The 21,900-nt window shown below is 35.8% G+C and overlaps 1 protein-coding gene across 1 annotated transcript; it reads left to right on the top strand.

The window, feature by feature from the left end:
* The first annotated feature begins 806 nt into the window (after positions 1 to 806).
* LOC104883161 (hypothetical protein) lies at positions 807 to 3,361 on the top strand. The gene is made up of 2 exons (XM_048636875.2): positions 807 to 953; positions 1,762 to 3,361. Exon 2 carries the CDS (start codon positions 1,778 to 1,780, stop codon positions 2,924 to 2,926), a length of 1,149 nt encoding a protein of 382 aa, XP_048492832.1. The 5' UTR covers positions 807 to 953; positions 1,762 to 1,777; the 3' UTR covers positions 2,927 to 3,361.
* The last annotated feature ends 18,539 nt before the right edge of the window (positions 3,362 to 21,900 follow it).

The following is a 21,900-nucleotide window of genomic DNA, read 5'->3' on the forward strand; positions in this document are numbered from 1 at the left end:
CATAGGAAAGAAAAGTGAGAATGTTAAAAAGAACAGAGAGAGTATAGTCTATACTCTTTTCTTCCGATAGAGAAACAATATAATATAGGGCTCTGTAGATTGCAGCAATGACGCACGAAGCGGACAACGTTTTGGGGGGGAAATCGAGGATTGTAATTTATTTTATGTCATTAACAAAAAAAATTAACAAACTTCATCATTAATGACGCACTATATATAGAATAAACAATAATATAGAATCATTCGATAAAATAAATTATTTTTTTAGTTATCATACTATATATAAATAGCTAAAATACCAGGTCAGCAATGAGAATTTGCCTTTGTTCAATAGTTATTATTCACCACAAAAATTAGAAGTTGCTTCCCTTTTCTCTCTACTTCAAAAAAAAATTATATACTTCATTTAGGGGATACCATTCACCAAATTTTGTGACTGTAAACCACAATTTATTGTTTATGTTAATATTCATCAGCGATCTTTGACAAACTTTCTAAAATAATATAGTTAAGTGGACTCTTGTTATATAAATTCGTCTCAATATGAGAATTTCAAATTTTTGTAATTTTTATTTATACGCAATTAGAGATAATAACGGCCAAAACAACATTTTGACGAACGTAAAAAAGCAAATGGTTCAACTATTGAAAGGGGATCTAGATCTCTAATTATTAAAAGGATCAGTGTGCTCCTTGTCTCAATGAATTAGGAAATTTTTTAATCGACGTACTTGTATCAAGTAATGGTCTTATCTCCCCTCATTAAGGAAAAATAAAAGTAATACTCTTAGCTCCACCTCAAAACAATTAAATAAAAAGACTAATACTCTTAGCAGTTAGTCCACTGGCATCTACTATTATATAAATAACCTGCTCGATTGAAGCACAAATTCTACATATTGGAAATTGCTCAAGCAAATCGTGCATTCATATATTGAGTTCTTATCTTAGAGGTACGCCTTTCTTGTGTTTTTTTTTCTTCTATCTGTTTTGATGAAGATAAATTAATGATCCTTTTACTTGTAATATAAAATATAATCTTAATTACTAATCTCTCTGTTTTTTTAAATGTAACATATTGACTTTAGACACTATTTATCCAATACACTTAGATCATTAATTGTTATTTATACATAATATAGTCATGTGGGATCTTATTTGATTCGTAACGATATACACTTTCCAAATATATATTTTTTATAATTTTTACTTTTATACAATTAGAGAAATTATAGATCAAAGTTGTGCCTCGACATATGTGAAAAGTCCAATACTCCCTCTGTTTTTTTTTATCATTCCTACTTTGACTTTGCACGTTTGCCAATGCACGTTTTAAAACTTAAATATCTTTCATTATATATTAGTAAAAATTATAACGATTGAATTTTAATAAAGTACTAATTGAGACGAATCAAACAAGACCACACATGACTATGTTTTTTCTTTTAAATTGAGAACATTTGAGAAGATTCTCTCTATGCATGAATAGTGTCAAGATTCTAAGTGAGAACGATAAAAAAAAACAGAGGGAGTATTACATTTAAAAAACGGACAGAAAATTAGTTACTATTATTATTTCTAATAATACATGATTAAAGAAACTTCCCATAGGGATTATCTATGGGATTATCGGAGTATATGTACAATCTAATGCTTGTTGTTTGATAATTTATGTGGATTCTAATTTCTACCTTTAGCTTGATATTCTACTGATTACTGAAGTTTTTGATACATTTAATTGATATGAGTAAGCTGTTGCAGAAAAGGCCTAAAAAGGATGGTGGTATATGATCTGAGTGACCCATTGCAGTTTGTTGGTTGCGAAACTGGAGCATCTCTACTCACAGTATCTAGTGCACCTACAAAGGACGCACCAAACCTCAGGGACCGGAATTTTGGACCAGTATTCGGTGTTTCAGTAGGTTCGGCTGCGTCGGCTCAATACAACGAATTAAGGGTGTTCAACGGTACGATCAAGGGGCGTGCGTTGGATACACTGATACAAGATCTTCGAGATCAGAAGTTGCGAGTGAATCGTGACGGATATTGTTATATTCGTGTTCCTGGTAGGCGCAACCCAGCTGGTGTATCCTTACAATCTCGTTTTGCCAGACTAAATGACTTGTTTCCTTGGGTTGATTATGTGGACGAACCTACATATTTTGACCCAACTCCTCCATCTACCATATGGAATCGTCGAAGCTCTAGTAATACGACTTTGAAGATGGTGGACTACGACAAGCTTGACGCCGATCTTAAGCAGGCTCAAAAGGACAAGGAAAAGGCTGAAAAGGATCTTAAACAGTCTCAAAAGGACAAGGAAAAGGCGGAAAAGGATTCTAAGCAAGCTAAGAAGGACAAGGAAAAGGCTGAAAAGGATTATGAGCAAGCTAAGAAGGACAAGAAAAAGGCTGAAGATGATCTAGAGAAGGCTAATAAGGAGAAAAATGAAGCAATGGATAACATAAGGGATAACTGGGAGAAATCTACGAGAGCTGGAGCTAGACCACTTCCGGTAAATGCATTCGTCGTCACTTCAGTTTACCCTACTGATGCACGATCTTATGAAGACCAAAACAAAGGGGGTCCAGACTTAGGCAGTACTTGGTTCGGCAACCCCAACCGGATATCAGCACCAGCTGCTTCCTATATGGACTCTATACGGCCGGGGTCAATTATGGTGTATACTAAGACACCTCGTCTTTTTGACAAATACTTTTGGTGGGTTGTCCAATATGATATTCCTTCTGAAGGCGTTTACGGATACATTATAGCTTATCATGGCAATGCTCTTTGTGATGCGACAGAGCAATTGAAGTTTAGGAACTTCAGTTTTCGGAATTTGGCTGGCTCCCTTTTCTTGGATCGTCTTGGTCTGCGCAATTGCTTTATACTAAAAAACATTACTCCCTACTCCACACGATAAGTCTATAGTTTGGTTTGGATACCATCAAAATTGAGGCCGCTGATGGAGTAGTGACATCACTTCCTGCCTCATATCACTGAGTAATTCCACTAATTCCCATCAAAAGATATAGATGCGTGAAAGAAGTTATGTAAGGATACAATCTATGTGCTTTGCGTTGTGTGTGTGTGTGAAGAATATATGTGATTGTTATAATATTTGAGTAAAGGTCATGGCTATAGAAAAAACTTCAATCAACTTTTACATGTGTAACTTGCTACACACTTCACATTTGATAGTCCTATGATGATAGGAACTATGTTGATATCTTCTAGAAAATATTGTTTTTATAACTTTCATGATTGGATTAATCGTCATTTTGTATATTGTTTTAGAATTATTTTTTTAATATTCATTACAATTTAAAAGCCACCCCATACATCCTATCCAAATAAATTTTACTCATATATGTTTGATCGGAGTTGTGGAGATGGTTAGCTAGGCATGGAGCATTGATGGTTGATGAAGGTTGATGCTTAGCTTGGTCAGGATAGAGAGTTGAAAGCTTGAGGAACTTGTGTTGAAGATTGTAGCTCGTGAACGTGGTTAGCTACTCTCCACCCACTTGATGCGGCTATTCACGAGTTTCAAGCTTGTTTAAAACTCCTTTGTTTCCTATTTCATAAGTTTTCCTTTCAATAATAATCCTAGTATAAACATGTTCAAGGCCGTTTATCCATTGTATTTCATAAGAGAGACATATATTCTTAGATCTTAGATAAACTCCTATAGAGATGCTAGAGATTTTAAAGAGATTAAGAATTCTCCTTGTCCTTGTATCTCATCACGTATTCAAAGTCCTAATGTAGTTCGTCGTTTATTTTCTCTCTATTCAAGGGTTTTCTTTTTTTTTTTTACATCAAAATAACGTACAAGGAAGAAAAACCACTAAAAAGAACAAACTGAACAAAAACCTAAGGAAACACTAATTATAAGCGACCCATACTGAATTGTTGCCATTTATGAGCAAGCCTGGTTGCCTCTGCAACTTGCTCTTTGGCCACATACAGTATCTGACATGTCAAAAAATTCCTAGCTTGTGCAAGTATCTTCTGCACGGTCCAGTTTAGAGTGATATCCGTGTGGTTCCCTGGTTGCAGCAGTTGGACTAGCTGGCGTGATTTTGTAAGAATTTGTATCTGCGAATACTGGTGAGATGTTGCCCATGTAATGGCATGTAAACAAGCCATAGCTTCGGTGGATCCAGTAGACGGGGAGTAGCTAAGTGTACCGTGCTTGGCGCTAGGGAGGCAGTTTGTAAATCCCATGACCCAAGCTATACCTCCCAAACCCTTCTTATTAGGCCGTGTACCTGCAATTTGAATGATTATAGAAGGTGGATGGCCATTCTGGTGCCCGATATTAGCAATTACGAAACCAGGCGGGGCTGAGGGATCCAGAGGATTTCTAGTTGGGTCATGAACTTGTTGCACAAAAATGGCATGGTGTCGCATGCTATCCTCCAATTGAAGATTGATCGAATCTGTCGTCGGCCGCTGCTGGCGAAAGACTTGTGCATTGCGTAATTTCCAAATTGCCCAAAGCGTACCTACAAAAGTACTCAATGTCGAATCTTGCGTTCTTTATTGCTTTAATTTTTTATTTCTGTTTATTATACTTTAATTGCTCGATTTGTTAGTGCTTATGATACTTATTCCAAACAATGATATGTCCACATTATCTAAAAAATGAATGTAGACACATAATCGTGTCCCCCATTTGAGTACCCTATGATGAGTAACAATACAAAATAAACCCTAATTAGAGACGGAAATTTTCATCTCTAAATGGACATAATCCGTCTCTAATTGCAGTTAGAGACGGAAAATGGGACGTCTTTATAGGTGGCATCTCAAAAAAATTTGTGACAAAATTTTCGCATCTCCATCTCAAACTTGATACAGATTATATTCCGTCTCAAATTTGTGACAAATCGTATTTTGTCTCAAATTTGAGACGGAATACTCGTCACAAATTTTAAGACGGAATTTTTTAGAGTACGTCTCAAAATTCTCTCAAAATTGAGACGGTTATTATATAAGCCATCTCAAATTTGAGACAGAATAATTAAGCATCCATCTCTAATTACGAATTTTATTTTTTAAAAAAATATATATTCATAGTAGTCTAGCTGTAGTACTTAATCATAGTTCATATATATATATTTGGGTACATGAATGAAGTTAGGACACCCTTCTCTCAAGGGAGAACCCTAACGAATCAAGCAGAACAATTTTTTGAACATGGGGTTCAGTGGAGGGGTCGAAGTCAACTATGGCAGCAGAATTGGTATGCCCTTTTTTTGATAGGAGATCCGCTACTCGATTGGCTTCCCGAAATATATGATTTATGGTATAGAATCTGAAATGACTTATTAGAAGTTTGCGTATGTCTTCAATGAGAGTTTGTATGGTCCAGGGGCAAGCATATTGCCCTTGCAAAATTCTTACAACCACTTGGCTATCTCCTTCAATGTATAATTCTTTGATTTGCCGGTGGATGGCGAGTAGGAGACCATTCCTTAATCCCCATGCTTCCGCAACAAGAGCTGAGGTTTGTCCAAATCGATATACTTGAGCACCCACAATCTGTCCAGTAGAGTCTTGTATGACCACACCAACAGTAGCTGAAGAGCCATTAACTGATCCATCAAAATTTAATTTATAATAACCGAAGGGAGGTGGTTTCCAGCAGACTGTAATTGATTTATGGGACCTGCAAGGAGGAAAATAAGAGATAGTAAAAGAAAAATCCATCATAGTTTGTGCATTCCATTTCGAATACAGATGCCATGCTCTGTAATAGATTCGATTGAAATTAAGAGTACTATTTTCAAACACTATTAAATTACGTTCCTTCCAAATACTCCAGATTTTATTACAAAATATTTGTAAGGCTTTTGTATAAGATCGGATATCAGTAAGGCATTGAGTAAGCTCATGTGGCACTATGCTATGAACCTTTTGTCTTATTATCTGTGAATTCCAATATTGAGAAATGGATGAGCAGGAGAAGAATAGATGGTCAATAGTTTCAGTAGTGTGTTTACAAACAGGACAGAGGTTGTCATTAGTGATTTGTCGTGTTGTAGTATAGATTTTAGCGGGAGTCCATTTTGTAAGCATTGCCATAGAAAGATCTGGATTTTTGGTGCTATGTCAATTTTCCATATCCAGTTGAACTGCCATGGAATAGTATTAGGAGTGATGCCATGAGCTAGCCAGGTAGCCGTTTTAACGGAAAAATTACCAGAACTAGTCAATCCCCAACAGGAATGATTAGGGGTAGGGGAGATAGGGATAGGAATGCCTAATATCATGTGGACAATATGTGGTGGAACTAACTCAGTTAGGAGCGAAATATTCCATTGATTTGTAGGAAATATGACAATATTTATGGTGAGTTCTAAATTAGCAATAGAAGATATTCTGATATCTAATAGTTGAATGATACTCTGTTGGCACACCAATTATCTATCCAGAAGAAGATATTTGTATCATTTCCAACTTTCCAACGTATTCCTTTTCTTAGAAGCTCTCGTGATCGAAGGATAGCCTTCCAAATCTGAGAGTCATATGGCTTTGCTTTGTATTCAAAGAATGACGTATTTCGAAGATATTTTTGACGCATAAGGGTAGGCCAAAGAGATTGCTGATCATAAAGGATCATCCAACCCATTTTGGCTAAATATGCTTCGTTAGTATGTGTCATTTTCCGAAAATTTAGGCCCCCATATTTTTTTGGCCGGCAAATTTTTGACCATGCTAGTAAAGGCAGTCCTATGGAGTTGGAAGAAGAGCGCCAAAAAAATTTCGGTTGATACTATCAATTGTACGTATTGCATATTTTCTTTGGAACTTGAGTTGTGGCCATAAGATCACATGTCGGGGTTGATTCTAGGTGACTCTGGATAAGTATCAATTTTTCTGCTTTCGAAAGACAATGATTGTGCCAGGTGTTTATTTTATTGTCAACTTTTTGAAGTAGGTGTTGAAAATCAGTAGTCCTTGGTTTATAACTTGAGAAAATAACTCCCAAGTATCTCCCTAAGACAGCCTTCGGTGTCATATTGAAAATACCAGCGATAGCTCTTTGTCTAGAGTTGGGTATGTGTTTTGAGAACATGATTGATGATTTGTGAAAATTTACCATTTGTCCTAAATTATTACAGAAATTTTCTAGTATGTTCTTTATGTGGTTGGCAGAAGTTAGATTGGCTTTACAAAATGATAGTCCATCATCAGCAAAAAAAATAGGCCTGGAATTGTCTCGGCATGTGGATCAAGGTCAATTCCGATTCTTGATTTTGGAGATTTTGATGCAATATCTAGTTTTCTACAGAGGACATCCATACGTAGAACAAAGAGATATGGCGACAATGGGTCTCCCTGGCGAATGCCTCGAGAGAGTTTGAATATAGTAGTAGTATCTTGATTTATGACTATTGAGTAAGAGACTGTGGAAATACATTGCATAACCCTTTTGATCCATTGGTGATGGAAACCATAACTTTGGAGGACCTGGTGTAAAAAATCCCATTCTATCCGGTTGTATGCTTTTTTCATATCTAGTTTAAGCGTGAACCATCCCCTTTTGTTTTTGATTTATTAAAGATATTCATAATTTCTTGGACAATAAGGACATTATCATGGATTAATCTTCTAGGAGTGAAAGCATTTTGGAAGGGACTAATAATTTTAACTAGTATTGGTCACAAGCGTTCAACTAATATTTTGGAGATGACTTTATATAGTGTGGTGCATAAACTAATAGGTCTAAATTGATTCGATTTTTCAGGATTAGCAACTTTTGGGATCAACGTAATTAACGTATGATTAATACTATGAAGAAAGAACCCGTGATTGAAGAAATCATGAATTGCTTTACAAATATCCGGTCCTACAATATCCCAGTATCTTTGGAAAAATTTAGATCCAAATCCATCAGATCCTGGCGATTTAGTAGCATCTATGCTAAATATAGCATCGCGAATTTATTTGTCAGTGACAGGTGTCGTTAATTTGCAATTGTCAGAATCAGAGATTGTGGAAGAGATATAAGGTAAAGATATAGATCGAGGATATCGGTGAGCGGATTTAAATCGTTCTTGAAACTCATAAATAAAGGCGTTTTGAATATCAGATGGGGAATCAAGCCATTGATTTAAATGATTTCGTATACGTAAAATTTGTTGTCGTTTGATTTTAGTTGTTATCTTGGAATGGAAAAACGAAGTGTTTCGATCTCCTTTTGTCAGCCATTATTTTCGAGAGTACTTACCCCAATATTTTTGGGTAAATGCTAGTAGGCATTCTCTTTGTCTCACTAGGTGGTCTAAGTGTTGTTCAATGTGAGGATTGTTTGGAAATTGTATCAATTGGTGTTGGACATTTATCAGTCGAGTGTGATTTTGGTCAAGCTTTTGGTGAATGTGGCTATAATTTCTCCTATCCCGGCTTTTGAGATCTTGTTTAATGAACTGAAGATTTCTGGTTATATTATAAAAATGCGAATGAGAATGTTTCCGGTGCCAATGCTTGTTTATAATTTTTTGCGTATTAGGATCATTAGGCGAAGCATTTTGGAATCTAAATCTGGGTTGCTTGTGTTGTCGTATTCGTAATGTTTCTAATATCATGGGAGCATGGTCTGAGCAAGTGTAAGCATCATAGTGAACAAAAGCATTCTGATAATAAGCTGCCCACATAGGGGATGTTAGACACCGATCGACTTTTCCATATATATATATATATATATATATATATATATATATATATATATATATATATTGATTATTTAGCCTCTTCTTCCAAGAGAATGTGTTGGGTTGGCTAGGAATATCTTGTGCCTGACAAGTTATCATGAATTCATGAAGAATTTGGCACTGCGATGGGGTGGCACATGCCCCCCCTTTTTTTTATCAGTGATATGTAGGAGCTCATTAAAATCTCCAATCAAGCACCAAGGTAGGTGAAAGTTTGTGAAGAAGTTTGTCACCTCTGTCCAGAAAAGTCTTTTATCAATATTTTGGACGGGGGCATATATACCAGTAAGCCAAAAGGAAAATTGCGAGTTTTTGTGTTGAACCAAGAAGTGCGCCAATCGGGATGATGAAGGTTGCGGTGAAATTAGATAGGATTCATTTTTCCATAATATCCATATTCCACCACTATGTCCTATCTGGTTTATAATGCATATATCTTCAAACCCCATTGTGGTCATAATTTTATGTCGATTTATTTGTGAGCTCATAGTTTCAATTATGATTAAGATATCAGGTTTATATTACCGCGTGAGGAAGAGGAGCTCACTAAGGGCATTACCTTTTTTTTGCATCTTGAATATTCCAACTAACAGTTTTCATGATTAGGTTTGATTTGCAAACTTAAGCAATGTTTGGCAAAAATGTTTGGCAAATGTGAACCGTTAATACTTAGAAAGTAGCTGGTTCTTATACAGAAATTTGATAATTCTATCATTTTCCATGTAATTCGCTTTGTCACCATCACATTGCATAAGGAACTTGTGGCTCTGTCATTTTGCATCCAATAGTAAAATTCACCCTTATGGAAGATAACAATCGTCCAGTAGTTCAATTCTTGAGAATTCAAATGAACAAAATTTGCTAATGCTCGTCGTTTCGTAATATAATCTATATATTTATGTACATATTTGTGAATCAAAACGAGATTCACATCTCTCCAATTCCAACACGTATTCGTAATAAGAATGACAATCATCGGCATAGTCGAAAATGGTACCTGTAGTGTGGTACCGTTAAATGTCCAACGCAGTTGTACAAAGCAGCTTGTGACACAGAATGTTGTCAAAGATAACATTTGGCAAAGACATACAAGTCTATGGCAGGCATCATAAGATGGTGGGCAGGACGTGAGCCAATCCCAAAAAGTGTCATTCCATATCTAGACACTAGTTTTGCACCAAATACTTATGCATTGATATATATAGCTACCAGTTATACACAATGTACTATCTTTTGTGTTACTTAAATAAGCTGAATAAAGAAAATACAACCAGATTAAACACCATTCTCTAACCTTTCCTTGACATAAAGTGTGGCAATTTAATTGTCCAGATATGTATGATAACTTTTTAGCCCATTTAATGTGTAAAATTGCTGCCAATTGAAGCTTTTGCAGCATCCTTGGTCCTGCTAGCATTACATACTTGCAATTATGACTATATATATATAATTTCCATAACCATAAACTAAGTATATCTTGTATATATGAAACATGAATCGGACCAGAAGGGGAGGCCCACAAGTTCAAGAGTACGTTCTGGGTGGTAATTATAATTATACTGCTAGCATGCTCATTGATGATGAAAATATAAATTGAATTTAACCACCTCGCATAACAATGTAAGGCAACATAAAGAAATGATTTTGCCAATATATAGTACTTGAAAGAAGGGATTGATTGACACATAAAACGAAATAAACAAGGGTTAAACATTTGTGAACATAAGTAGATAATTTCTCCCATATTGCATAACTCGACATCTTTCTCCATTGCAACAGGATAGACATAGGACAGTTTAGTATAGGGTTCTAGTACATGATTCATTAGCATATTAGTAGTACGTAGATGTAAACTGACAACTCCAGTATAGAGAGACAGTAAAATAGTAGCCTTGTAAGGCCTACGCATAATTGGCCTTGCTAAGGTAACCCACAAAAACTTACACGAGTTGTGTATCATTTGTTCAGCATCATTTTTTCTTTATTTGCTTAGATGATGCTGAGTCAGCCTCATCTTTAGTTCTGCGTCTCTTGGAAGAGTCAGAGGAGATAGACATCTCTTTGTGTGGACCTAAGGCGTCAAAAAATAATTTGTCCGCCTCTGACAGTTCACGAGCAAGGGCTAAGTCTGATATAGAAGGGCTAACCTGGTGTATGTTAGATCCATACTTAATTAACATAGGAGGAAACTTGATGGGCGGGATGGGAGTTTCCAGGATCTGGAGGACCTCTGCAACCTGAGGATCTGCTTCGTCAATAGTTTTCGTTGCTAAGAGAGAGTCCACATCCTTTTCATTAGATAGTTGGATGGGGTTTGGAGGTTGGGGTGGTTCTGGAATAATCTCTGCTTTTTTTTTAGGTGGTAGAGTTTGATTTTCTACTGGTTGGGTGGTCTCCTTGACTTCTGGTGCAGCATCTTTTGTAGTATCGGGAGGAGGGGGTTTAAGAAAGGAAGTTCTTGCCTTTATATTCTTTGTAGCAGCTGGGGTACGACTTTTTCGCATAGGCATAACCTTAATCCACCTGCCACTTGATTCCCCTGACTCAGTTTCAGCTTGGTTTTCTTTAGGATGGCAGGTTTTACTTGATGGATTAATAGAGCTAGCCTGAAGTTTATCAACCACAAGCTGAAGAGTATGGTTTGCTTTTTCCTTGCAAGAGTCTAAGGTATGATCTTCAGAACCACACAGAGGGCATACTTCTAACATACCTTCATAAGTAAGAAATATTTCTCTAGTATGCCCATGAAGATTCACTAGCAATGATCCAGGGACAGTATGTAAGACCTTGACATCTACACAAACCCGAGCATAGCGTGCTCGTGTTCGTGATAGTGTAAAATCATCAATTCTAATAATAGGACCCACATGTTTAAGCAAGTATGAGAGGCACTGATTAGACCAAAATTCCAGAGGCAAAAGATTAAGACGTACCCAGATTGCTAGGGTGTGGATTTGGAATGTGAAAGGATTAAAAGCAGGTTGCCAAGCAAAGAGAGCTAAGATTAATCCTTGAACATACTAGGGCCTATTGTTCCAGATTGATAATTTATCGTCATTGTTAACAAACTTGAACATAATTCATCCATTTCCCATATCCACAAAAGTGACATGACCTTTGAGCATGTTCCATTCACGACGAAGCTTGGTTGTCACTACAGAAACTGGAATGGAGTCACCAAAAGGCTTACCTAGAAGGCAAGAAACTGAAAGATCATTTACAAGAGACGGATCAGGTTCTGTGTTTGGAGAATGTTGAGAGCTCCCAGCCACCCCTACTTTCATGCGGAGTTTAGAAGGGTCTGTTGGAGGAGAATTATGGACAGGGGCATTAACATGTTCAGGTGAGTGAGTGGCAGCAGAAGTGACAATGTTAAGTTCCACATCTATGCCTGATAAGGCATGGTGTTTTGAGGAGGAGCTGGGATCCTGGGGTAGGCTATGAATTCTAGGTGCATCAAAATTTCCACCCTCACCATCTGGTGGTGGGGAGTGAACAGGTAAATTGGAACGTGAAAAGGATCGGACAATATCCGCATATTTTGAGCTTTTTCTGATTGATTAGTAGGAGACATAAACAATAGTAGATCTAATTCAGGGGAGGAAGACGGAAGGCAGATTACAAGGCTTATGGGAGAAACTAACTTTTCAAAGTCCCAATTTATAAACCCATATATCGGCAAATTGAAACCTACCCATAATACAAATTTGCAGAAATTAACATTGTCCATGGAGTAGAAGTACATTATAACAGTGACAACACACCAAAACCAAGAGAAATAGGACACTAATCCAAGGCTATAACCCGCCACGTTGCATTTCATTGAGAAAATTTTCACAATTAAATAGAAATTAAGAAAAAGAAGAGGAACACTTATCTGAAAATTAGTTTGCCCATGGAGCTCCAGCAGGTCTTACGTAATGGAGATGTAGTCCTCTGTATCATGTAGCTTAGTTAGAGTAAGTAGATCCATCTGAGATTCGCGCTTCATACCGCCAGTTTGCGTTTGATCCATCCGAGTTGAACCAGTTGTAACCCGTGAAAGTTTCACATATTGGATTACATCTTGTGCAAGTGTTTTGCTAATTGGAATAATTTTTGGACAGTAACACACCTAAGTGATAAGCAGGTGTCAATTGATTTGCAAAAAGTTCTTATGGGGAGTTGACGTGTCACAACTATGGAGCTTGAGCATGTATAGAGGTTTTGAGCTTCGGCTATGGGGGTTAGGAACATCATTCTTCTTTAGTTGTTGTTGGATGGGACAGAAAGTGGGTGGCTTACACCAAACTAATTGAGAGCATTTCTTTCTCTTCATTTCTCTCTCTAAGTTACCGCATTTTGTATGTTTTGCATGTTCTTCAATCATAGTTCATATATGATAATACCTATATATGTCCTTATCCTCAAATGCTCATATAACAAACATATATATTCACATTGAGGTGTAATTGACATTTACACAAAGTTCTGCAAGAAATAGATGAAATACTTTGCAAATCTTAACTACAACTGCAGGACAAGACCTGACAATTTTGATTCCAAATTTGCACCATTAGTGTATCAGTCGCCAACACCTGCCATAACAGGAATATTATTGATTAATCCAATAATAAGGCATAGAAATGTATACTAAAAAAATTAGCAGTAATATTCCCATTTAAGTCACACATTGTGTATGAAAAAGTATCATTTATATAAAAAAAAATTCAAAGAGTATATCTGGAATACAACCCATTTTGCAACAACAAACCGGAAAATGGCTGACATATCATCTTATAATAATCTTTACAGAATACAAATATAAAGTCAGAAAGATAAGTGAAAATAATTCAATCAAAATTCAACAGCCACAACCACAAGATGAACAAGCAACACTAACTTAAAAAAAAAAGAAATAGCTCCCCCACCCTCCACTCCCCCAAAAGAACTAAATATAGTTGTGCATACTGAACTGTAACAATGGTATGTCCACATTATCTCAAATAAAATCGACCATATGATAAAATTAAATTAAAGAAAATAAGATTATTAACATGTCCACGCTATCTCATATAAAACTACTTAGAGCAAGGATTATAAGAATTATACGATATTGATGGTAAATCATTGTCAACATTCCTCTATTTCGAATTAAATGCAACAAATGTATACTTAAAGACGTATACAAATGTTATATATGGAAATATGGAATACAATTCAAGTTGACCCGGGATATGGGAGTGGATACACGATACTACCTTTGGGTTTTTTTAGGTACAAGGAAAAATTAGGAATTCTTCTTTCAAAGTAATTTGACAAAGAAGATGGAGTATATTGTTGATGCCAGAATCTGCCATTGAACATGATAGGTGATGGCATTTTATTGAAAGATGTTCAATGGCTCAATTTGCTTCACGAAAGATGTGAATAAATTGAATTAATTAGTTGGAGCTTTGACTCAAACAGATGAATATTGTTGATGAGGGTTGCGATGGTCCACTGGGATTTATATTTTTGTTTCAGTATGTTGATCAAAACTTGATTTTCTCATTCGATAATAAGCTTATATATTTTCGTGCATTTTGCGGTTACTTCATTTGTTCCAAAAATGTTGAATACTTGTTGCGTTGTTGGAACGTTTATTTAACACGATAAGTTATAATGTTGTTATCAAATAATATTATTAAATAATAGATGTAGGATGGGGTATTTTTTATTATTATTGAAAGATAGAAAAAAAGTTGTGTATTTTGTTTTATTGAGAGATACAGTGTGGACCAATTTGATGTAAAATAATTATATAATAATAGTGGGACCGCGTTAAAGAAATGAAAGTGTTTAAACTAGAGTTTATCAAATTTTCCCAACCCGTCTTGAATTTTCCCGGGCTTGGACTGATTTTTTTTTAACTTTAGGATGGGTTTTGGGTAAGTCGAAAATGACTTTTTCGTCTAAATTTTGTCTTAGCCCAATTTTTGGCCAAAAATTGCGAGCATTCGGCACAAAATTTTGGCCCGAGTTTTGGTCGGGGTCGGTTTGATTAATGGCCGCTTTTTAGGGATGACCAGCCCGAACCTGACCCGCTATTTGATCATCTATGGTTTAAACTAACTAACAGAGAAGTAAAATATTTAGACTACTCTAGGACGGATGGAGTACTAATTTGTTATGGAAAACACCACTCTTTTCGACATTAAAGGAGGGATATGCCCAATTTCTAAGTGGGGTCTTTCAAAACAACTCTTCTGGTGTTTCAAAGAATGATACATGCATGCTACAAAAGATATGTAATACCCTCATGATTGCTTTCAAGGAATTTAGCAAGCTACTTATTCCAATATGAATCATCTTTCTTTTAGAGGCCTCATTCCTATTTAGGCTATTCTAAAGTTATGTGTGCTTGGCTATTAGTAGTCTATGAATGGTTGACCTATTGGAAAGTTTCTCCTTGTGCATATGAGTGAGGACAAAATGCGCCATAAGGATTTGTGTTGGTTATTAAGGACAATTCTAGAGCTATATATCACCCGTTGCGGTTGAATATCGGACCTGCAACGCTGAAAAACATTGTCAAATTGAAAGTCATCTTGATATTGTGCTTCCCGTTTGAGGATGGCATGCTTTACTTTGAAGAATATTAGTGCTGAGTGGTTCAGTATGGAAGAGTAATAAGATTCATTACTTCCCTAACACTCTAAAGGAGCATCTATACTAATATATTAAAAGGCGTTCCTAAGAATGTCTATGTGCCATGTGGCACTCTTCTCTAAGGCTCTAATACAAATGCTCTATTTTCACGTCAAACCTTTCAACTAAAAAAATAATGTTGTTACAAGGTATCGAACACGTGGCCTTTGAAATGAAAAGTGAGAGCTTAATAATTGATCCAACATAACATCATTATTTAGTATTTCAAAATTAAATATGATAAAATCTTGTAATTATATCTCATTAAAAGACTTACACAAGTCACATAAACTCTTAACTTACTCCAATTTCTTAAATTATGACATCAGTTTTTTTCCGACAAGACAAAAATTTACGAAAAGAAACAACCCGAGGCATCACACGGGACACTAACTAGTGATGACTTTATTAAGAGAGAAAGAGACTGATATCATGTTTTAAACGAGCAATGATCAAGTGGGTCGTTTGGTAGCGTATAGTATGATCCCTAGGTTAGTTAGTTAGCCTAAAGGAGTAAATTGTTGGACATTGGATAAATAAGTAATCAGTGAATTCTATATATATTACGTACTTTGGCAAAAAGGGTAATTCGACAAGGCTTGAATTTGTGTTTTTGCAAAGTTATCTTTTGTAGAGAGACTCTTACGAAGGGGTTGACATAAAAAGACTAACTTTTGGGAAAATATATCAAGTCCATAATAAAAAGAGCTAAGGCGGTGTAAGAAAGGATTCATTATCGTGATTTAGCCAAGTGGCAGATTTGACAGATAAATTGCCAAAGTTATTGATTCCCCAACGAGGTGTGTATGGTTGTGATGTGAAGGGAAAAGAATGGACATCTCTAGAATGATGTCTACTATAGATTTTCTCGAATAAGGGAGCTAAGTATAACTTGGTTCCGTTGTTTAATGGGGATGATACATTCAATGGCCTTTGCAGAAGGGGGGGGGGGGAGTGCTTCATCATACACCCGAGTGTACCATGTGCATGATACATTCAAGATTATTTTTTGCATTTTTGGATCTATACTTATTATGTGATTATGCTCATTTGAAGGTTTCAAATGAGTAATGAGCAAAAAAATAACATTGGGTGTACCATGAGCATGGTACATCCGGATGCATGATAAAATTTACCATGTTAGGGGTGTGAGAGAGGTAGTTATGATAAAAACTGTAATACTCCATATTTTTAGTAGTAATTTCGTATTAATTAAGAAAATATAAAGAATTAATAAAAAGGTATTTTAGTTTATTTACAAAATAATAGGATTAAATTACTGATAATACGAGTAGGTTTGGGAAACTTTCGGAGTTTTTAAAAGGTTAAACGGGTTTTTTTTACTTAGCCTAGGGTTAAAAGGGGAGTATAAAAAGGAAAAGGAGAGGGAAAATCAGAAAAACCCTAAACCCTTCTCTTTCCCTCTCCCAGCCGACTTTTCTCTCTCTCCTCACTCTCTCCTCAGCCGACTTCTCTCTCCTTCTCTCTCAGATTTTTTTTCTCTCTCTCTCTCGGATTTTCTCGCTAACTCTCGCTGCTCTTCCTCGCGTCTCCTCTCTCTCGCGCCGCTGGTGTATTGTGTGCGTGGTGCGTGACGGAGTTCGTCGAGGGTTTGGTGCGAGTTTGTCGAGGGATTGGTGCGAGTGGTTGTGTGGTTCGAGGGTCTTGTCGATTGTCGAGGGTTTTGTTCGAGAGTTTTTGGTGCGAAGAGTGTTGTGGTTCGTGCGAGGCTCACGAGAGGACGAGGGTGTGCGACGTCTTGCGAGTGTCGTGCAGTATGGTGCGACTTACGAGAAACGACGAGGGTTGTGCGACGTTGCGAGAAGGTTTGTGCGAGTGGTTCCGTTGGTACGAGTGGTGACGCGACATATCTGGGTCGCGCGAGTGTGTTTGGGCGACGGAGACCGCACGGGTGCGTCGTGCGAAGCAGTAGCGCGAGCGTGCGTGGCAGCAAGGGTCGCCGGAAATTCGTCATCGGTGTTTATCGTCGGCAAATTTAGCGGTATTACCCTATTATGTACCTAAAATATTATATCAGTTTTATTATTTATATTTACAGTTTTGATAATTACGTAAGGTTTGTAATTAATAATTAGTAATTAGAGTGTTTAGTAAATTATTAGATTGTTTAACTAGTTAAGTTATTATTCTGTTTTTAAGTTAAAATTCTGGTTAGGTTTGTAATTGGAATAAGTTGAAAGTAGGAAAAGTGTGTTATGTTATTAGTTAAAGTTATTATCGTTTCATGAGTGACCTGTTTCATGGAACTTATCTTTTGGACATGGAACTTACTTTTGGACATATGACTTACTCTTGGACATATGACTTACTTTTGGACATATGACTTAACTTCTGGACATAAGACAGGTTGGACTTATGACCTTTTGGATTGGTAAAATAGTGGACTAATGTTACTAACTAAGCTTAGTTACTCACTAACTTTGACTTCTAAAAGACGTTAAATCCTAGATAGAAATATAACAAATTCTGGAATCAGGTTTTAACTATCGTTTAATTCGAATCGTTAGATCGTTATGGTCTTAGTACGTAGTAGTTGTTAGTGTTATCAAGGACGTAACACTAAAGCTTTGTATTAACGGTTTAGGTCCCAATTTCATAAGCGGCTCGTTCAATTAAGTCAGCAAAAATTCTCTGCTACAAGGTACGTACGCGTACCAGTTTAGTATCATGATTAGGTTGCAGTTCATTTTATTGGAACCTAGTACCATGATAGGGAACATTTGATTGTGATTGTTTGGTTAGACGTTTATAACGTGAAATCAATATGATGCATTGAAATATGTTGCATTGAAATGCGAAGTTCTATCGTAGTGTAACATCAGCATTATTAATCTGATCTATAGAGTACGAAGAGTGTTACCAGAGATAAGATTGAGTTTGGTAATTAAGAGAGCATGTAAATGACTCTTAAAGTTATAAAAGAATAGTTAGTAGTAAGAAGATTATGGCAATAGCTTGTAGTTGGATTCCCTACAAGTATAGAACAATGGGGGAGTGTGGGACTTGTTACACTCCTACGGGCCTACTGTGACGACAGTAGTGTCCTTATATTTTGATAACTCAAGTAGGCGGAAGGTTCCGTTCGATCTTGGGGGTATGCATACTAAGGTGATGGGTGTGAGACGGAACAAAACCGTATTTGCATTTCATCTAATAGACCAAGTTGTCTATTAAGGATTCAGTAGCCCGTATGATTCTAGTAAGATGATGGTGCCCGTTCGATGCCAAATAATGAAAGATTAAAGGATGTGAGATAACGTAGTTTCATATAGCAGTTTGTAAGGTGTGCATCATTTATGTTCATATAGTTCAATGGTCCATTACGTACTCAGCATAGCTGACTCTGTGTGTTATTATGTGTTTGTTGACCTGTGATGAACCATTGACACTTCAATGGGGAGCAGACTAGGTGAGCTGGTGCTGCTGCATGATATCAAGCATAAGGGGGCTAGCTGTAGTTTGAAGTTAAACTTTTGGTTTAAGTATTACTGATTTTATGAACATTGTTAAATGGTTTGAGTTTGAATAAAGAGGGGTCATCTATGATTCCCGAGTTGTATTTATTTTCTATTCCGCTGCAATTTGGTTTTGAGACAATGAATTTGAGTTACCGTATTTCTAATTATGCCTTGCGTTCCATCGCGGCGGTAACACTCCCAAAGTCGATGCGACGTAGCATTAGACGTGTATGGATTTTGGGGGTGTTACAAAAACCTAGTTCATATGTTCGCCCTTCTTCACTCCCCATGGATACGCTTATGCAACCTAATCACTGACTTATGTTAGATGATGAGTTTCTTTATCATGACCCTATATGCACTATCGCTAACTCATCAATTGTTTGATTTTATTTAACCCTCACTCGATTAGATCTCATGTACACCATGTCTTGTCCCAACTCATGCACTCTCCTCGGCAAGCACATTAAAGCAATTGTGCGTGTCTTACACTATTTTACAGGTCACTCTGGTCAAGCTAAGGCCTTCTCTTTCAAGCTAATAATAATCTACAACTTACAATTTATTTTGATTTAGATGGGCCAGTTTTCCTTTATCTCACCATTCTTTGAGTGTTCTGTTCTTCTCGGAAACTCTCCCATCCTAGAAGATTTATCTGTTTATATAACTAAAACCCAAGACAAAAATATGCCATGATGTCATATATACTTCCCCTTTCCGTACAAAATCAAACGAGATATATTAAACAATAAAAATGTGTTGCTTTTAGACTCGCATGCATAACCTCTCATTTGAGATACAAATGCATTAAACAATTACTCTATAATCTTATTTTTGTTTTCGTGGGAAAATTAATTTATTTTAAAATAATATAATGTGTCTATTATTGAAACAATTAAATATATATATATATATATATATATATAATATTTATATATATATATATATATATATCAACACTCATTAAGCTAATGCTAATAATAGCATGTCTTACTGATAGGTTTTAAAATATATGCCATAAGTGCAGGGTGTCTGTTTAACAGAAACTGGCAAATACTGATCGATCCACAAGGAGAGGAGTTCTATAGATTTATGCTCAATTATTTAACTACTTCAAGAGAGAAATTTGTTTAAATAATTAACAACTAAACTAGAATAATCTTGAGCACAAAAAGATGGAAGTTTATCAAATAATTTAAAACCTAAGGCAATCGATCGGTCCACTATGCTTATACCAATTTAATTACTACAATATAGTTCAACAATACTTGGATTAAGGTTCGAATAATTAGAGTATTTCGTTGATCCTACGGTCGGGTATTAACAACTCTTATATTAACATATGCCAGTATGATCGCTCAACATAATCAAACATACCTATTGTAACAAGCCTCTAAATAATACGATCTTTCGATTTTAACTCCTATTAGCTAAATATAATTCATGATATTGCACAATTACATGAATTAAACAAGCATAATAAATCAATAGGGATTACTAGTTCAATCCATATATTGAATTGAAGCACTTTAAACCACATTAAAAAAAGTTATAAACATGGTTTCTCTTACTAAACCCCAGAAAAAGACTACTCAATCATGATAATGATAAACACAATAAACATAATGCAAATAGAAGAATTCATCAAATTAAACAGAGTAAAAAAGAATACCGAATGATCGAAGAACAATGAAAAACAAAATTAACGATCTTTATAATCTTCAAAGTAAAGAGTTACTACATAGCTAGAGAGAAAAAAACTAAGTGTTCAAACCTAATAAGATGGTCTAATCGAAAATACTAAAAATCTATTTATAGTTTTTACAAATTCGACTAAAAAAGGCAAAATTAACCGTCCCAAAAAACCGCCCGGTCGGGCGACGGTGATTAAAATCTACGACAAAAGGGGAAATTCTGCCCTGTCAACCGGGCAACGTCGCTCGGTCGGGCACGTAACCAGTTTGGGATCTTTTCTCGCCCGGTTGGCCGGGCAAATAAGACTTGGATTCTGATGAAAATTTCTTTTCGCCCGATCGACCGGGCGGGGAAACTGCAAATTTGCGTCAACTTGCGAAGCTTGTATCTCTCAAAACATAAGTCTGATTTGGGTGTGTGACCTATCATTGGAAAGCCTTTGAAGTCTAGTTTCTATTCCAACTAGAATTTTTTGATTATCAATTTTTTATAAAAATTTATGATTAAAATAGTAAACAGGTGTCAGTTTTGGCACTTCTTTTACTAACTCTTTGCTTCATTCTAACTCGAAATTGTCCCAAACGGATGCATTGTGATCCTTGCGCAAGCTATCTTCATTTTCAATGATTAATAGGCTTGATATTAGATAATCAATCATCGAAACACGCAAACGGGGAGTAGAGCACAACTTACGCAATTCATGCCATTATGCACCTAAATGCTCTAAAAGGAGTTCTAAATGCAATCAAAATACATCTTAAAATTATATATAAATGTGACATATCACTTACCTTTCAATACTCTTATATTAAGAAAAAAGCCTATTCAGATTTTTTTTTTTTTTTTTTTTTTGGTGAAAGAGGGAGGGAAAGAACCCCATCAACAGAAACAAAGAAAAAGATATTCAGATTTTTATAACCTCCGTAATTAATTAGTACTATTTCACCATTTAGTTACATCGGTTATATTCTTACACATTAACCTAAAATCCAAAAACAAGATTGGATCATATTTTTTATAAGTAATTATTATGTATATATATGTACTCTCCTAAAGTCGAATGTTATATTAATGAATGTTTCATATTATAATTTACTATCTAAAAATTTTAAAATAAACTAGAACATAATTCCTAAACACATTCTAAATTTCTAATGAAGTACCTATAACTTTTTTTTCCCACTTCTCTCAAACTTTTAATTTAAAATTTCAAATTCACATTGTTAAATAATTTGGTCACCCGAATCACCAACTAGTTGTAAAGTGTAAACCAAAAGCAAGAAGGAGGAAAATAGAAAAAACGCCCGCCCTCGTAATTGTAGACTAAG

The sequence above is a fragment of the Beta vulgaris genome, chromosome 9 (genome assembly GCF_026745355.1).
Source record: "Beta vulgaris subsp. vulgaris cultivar EL10 chromosome 9, EL10.2, whole genome shotgun sequence".
Classification (NCBI taxonomy): domain Eukaryota; kingdom Viridiplantae; phylum Streptophyta; class Magnoliopsida; order Caryophyllales; family Amaranthaceae; genus Beta; species Beta vulgaris.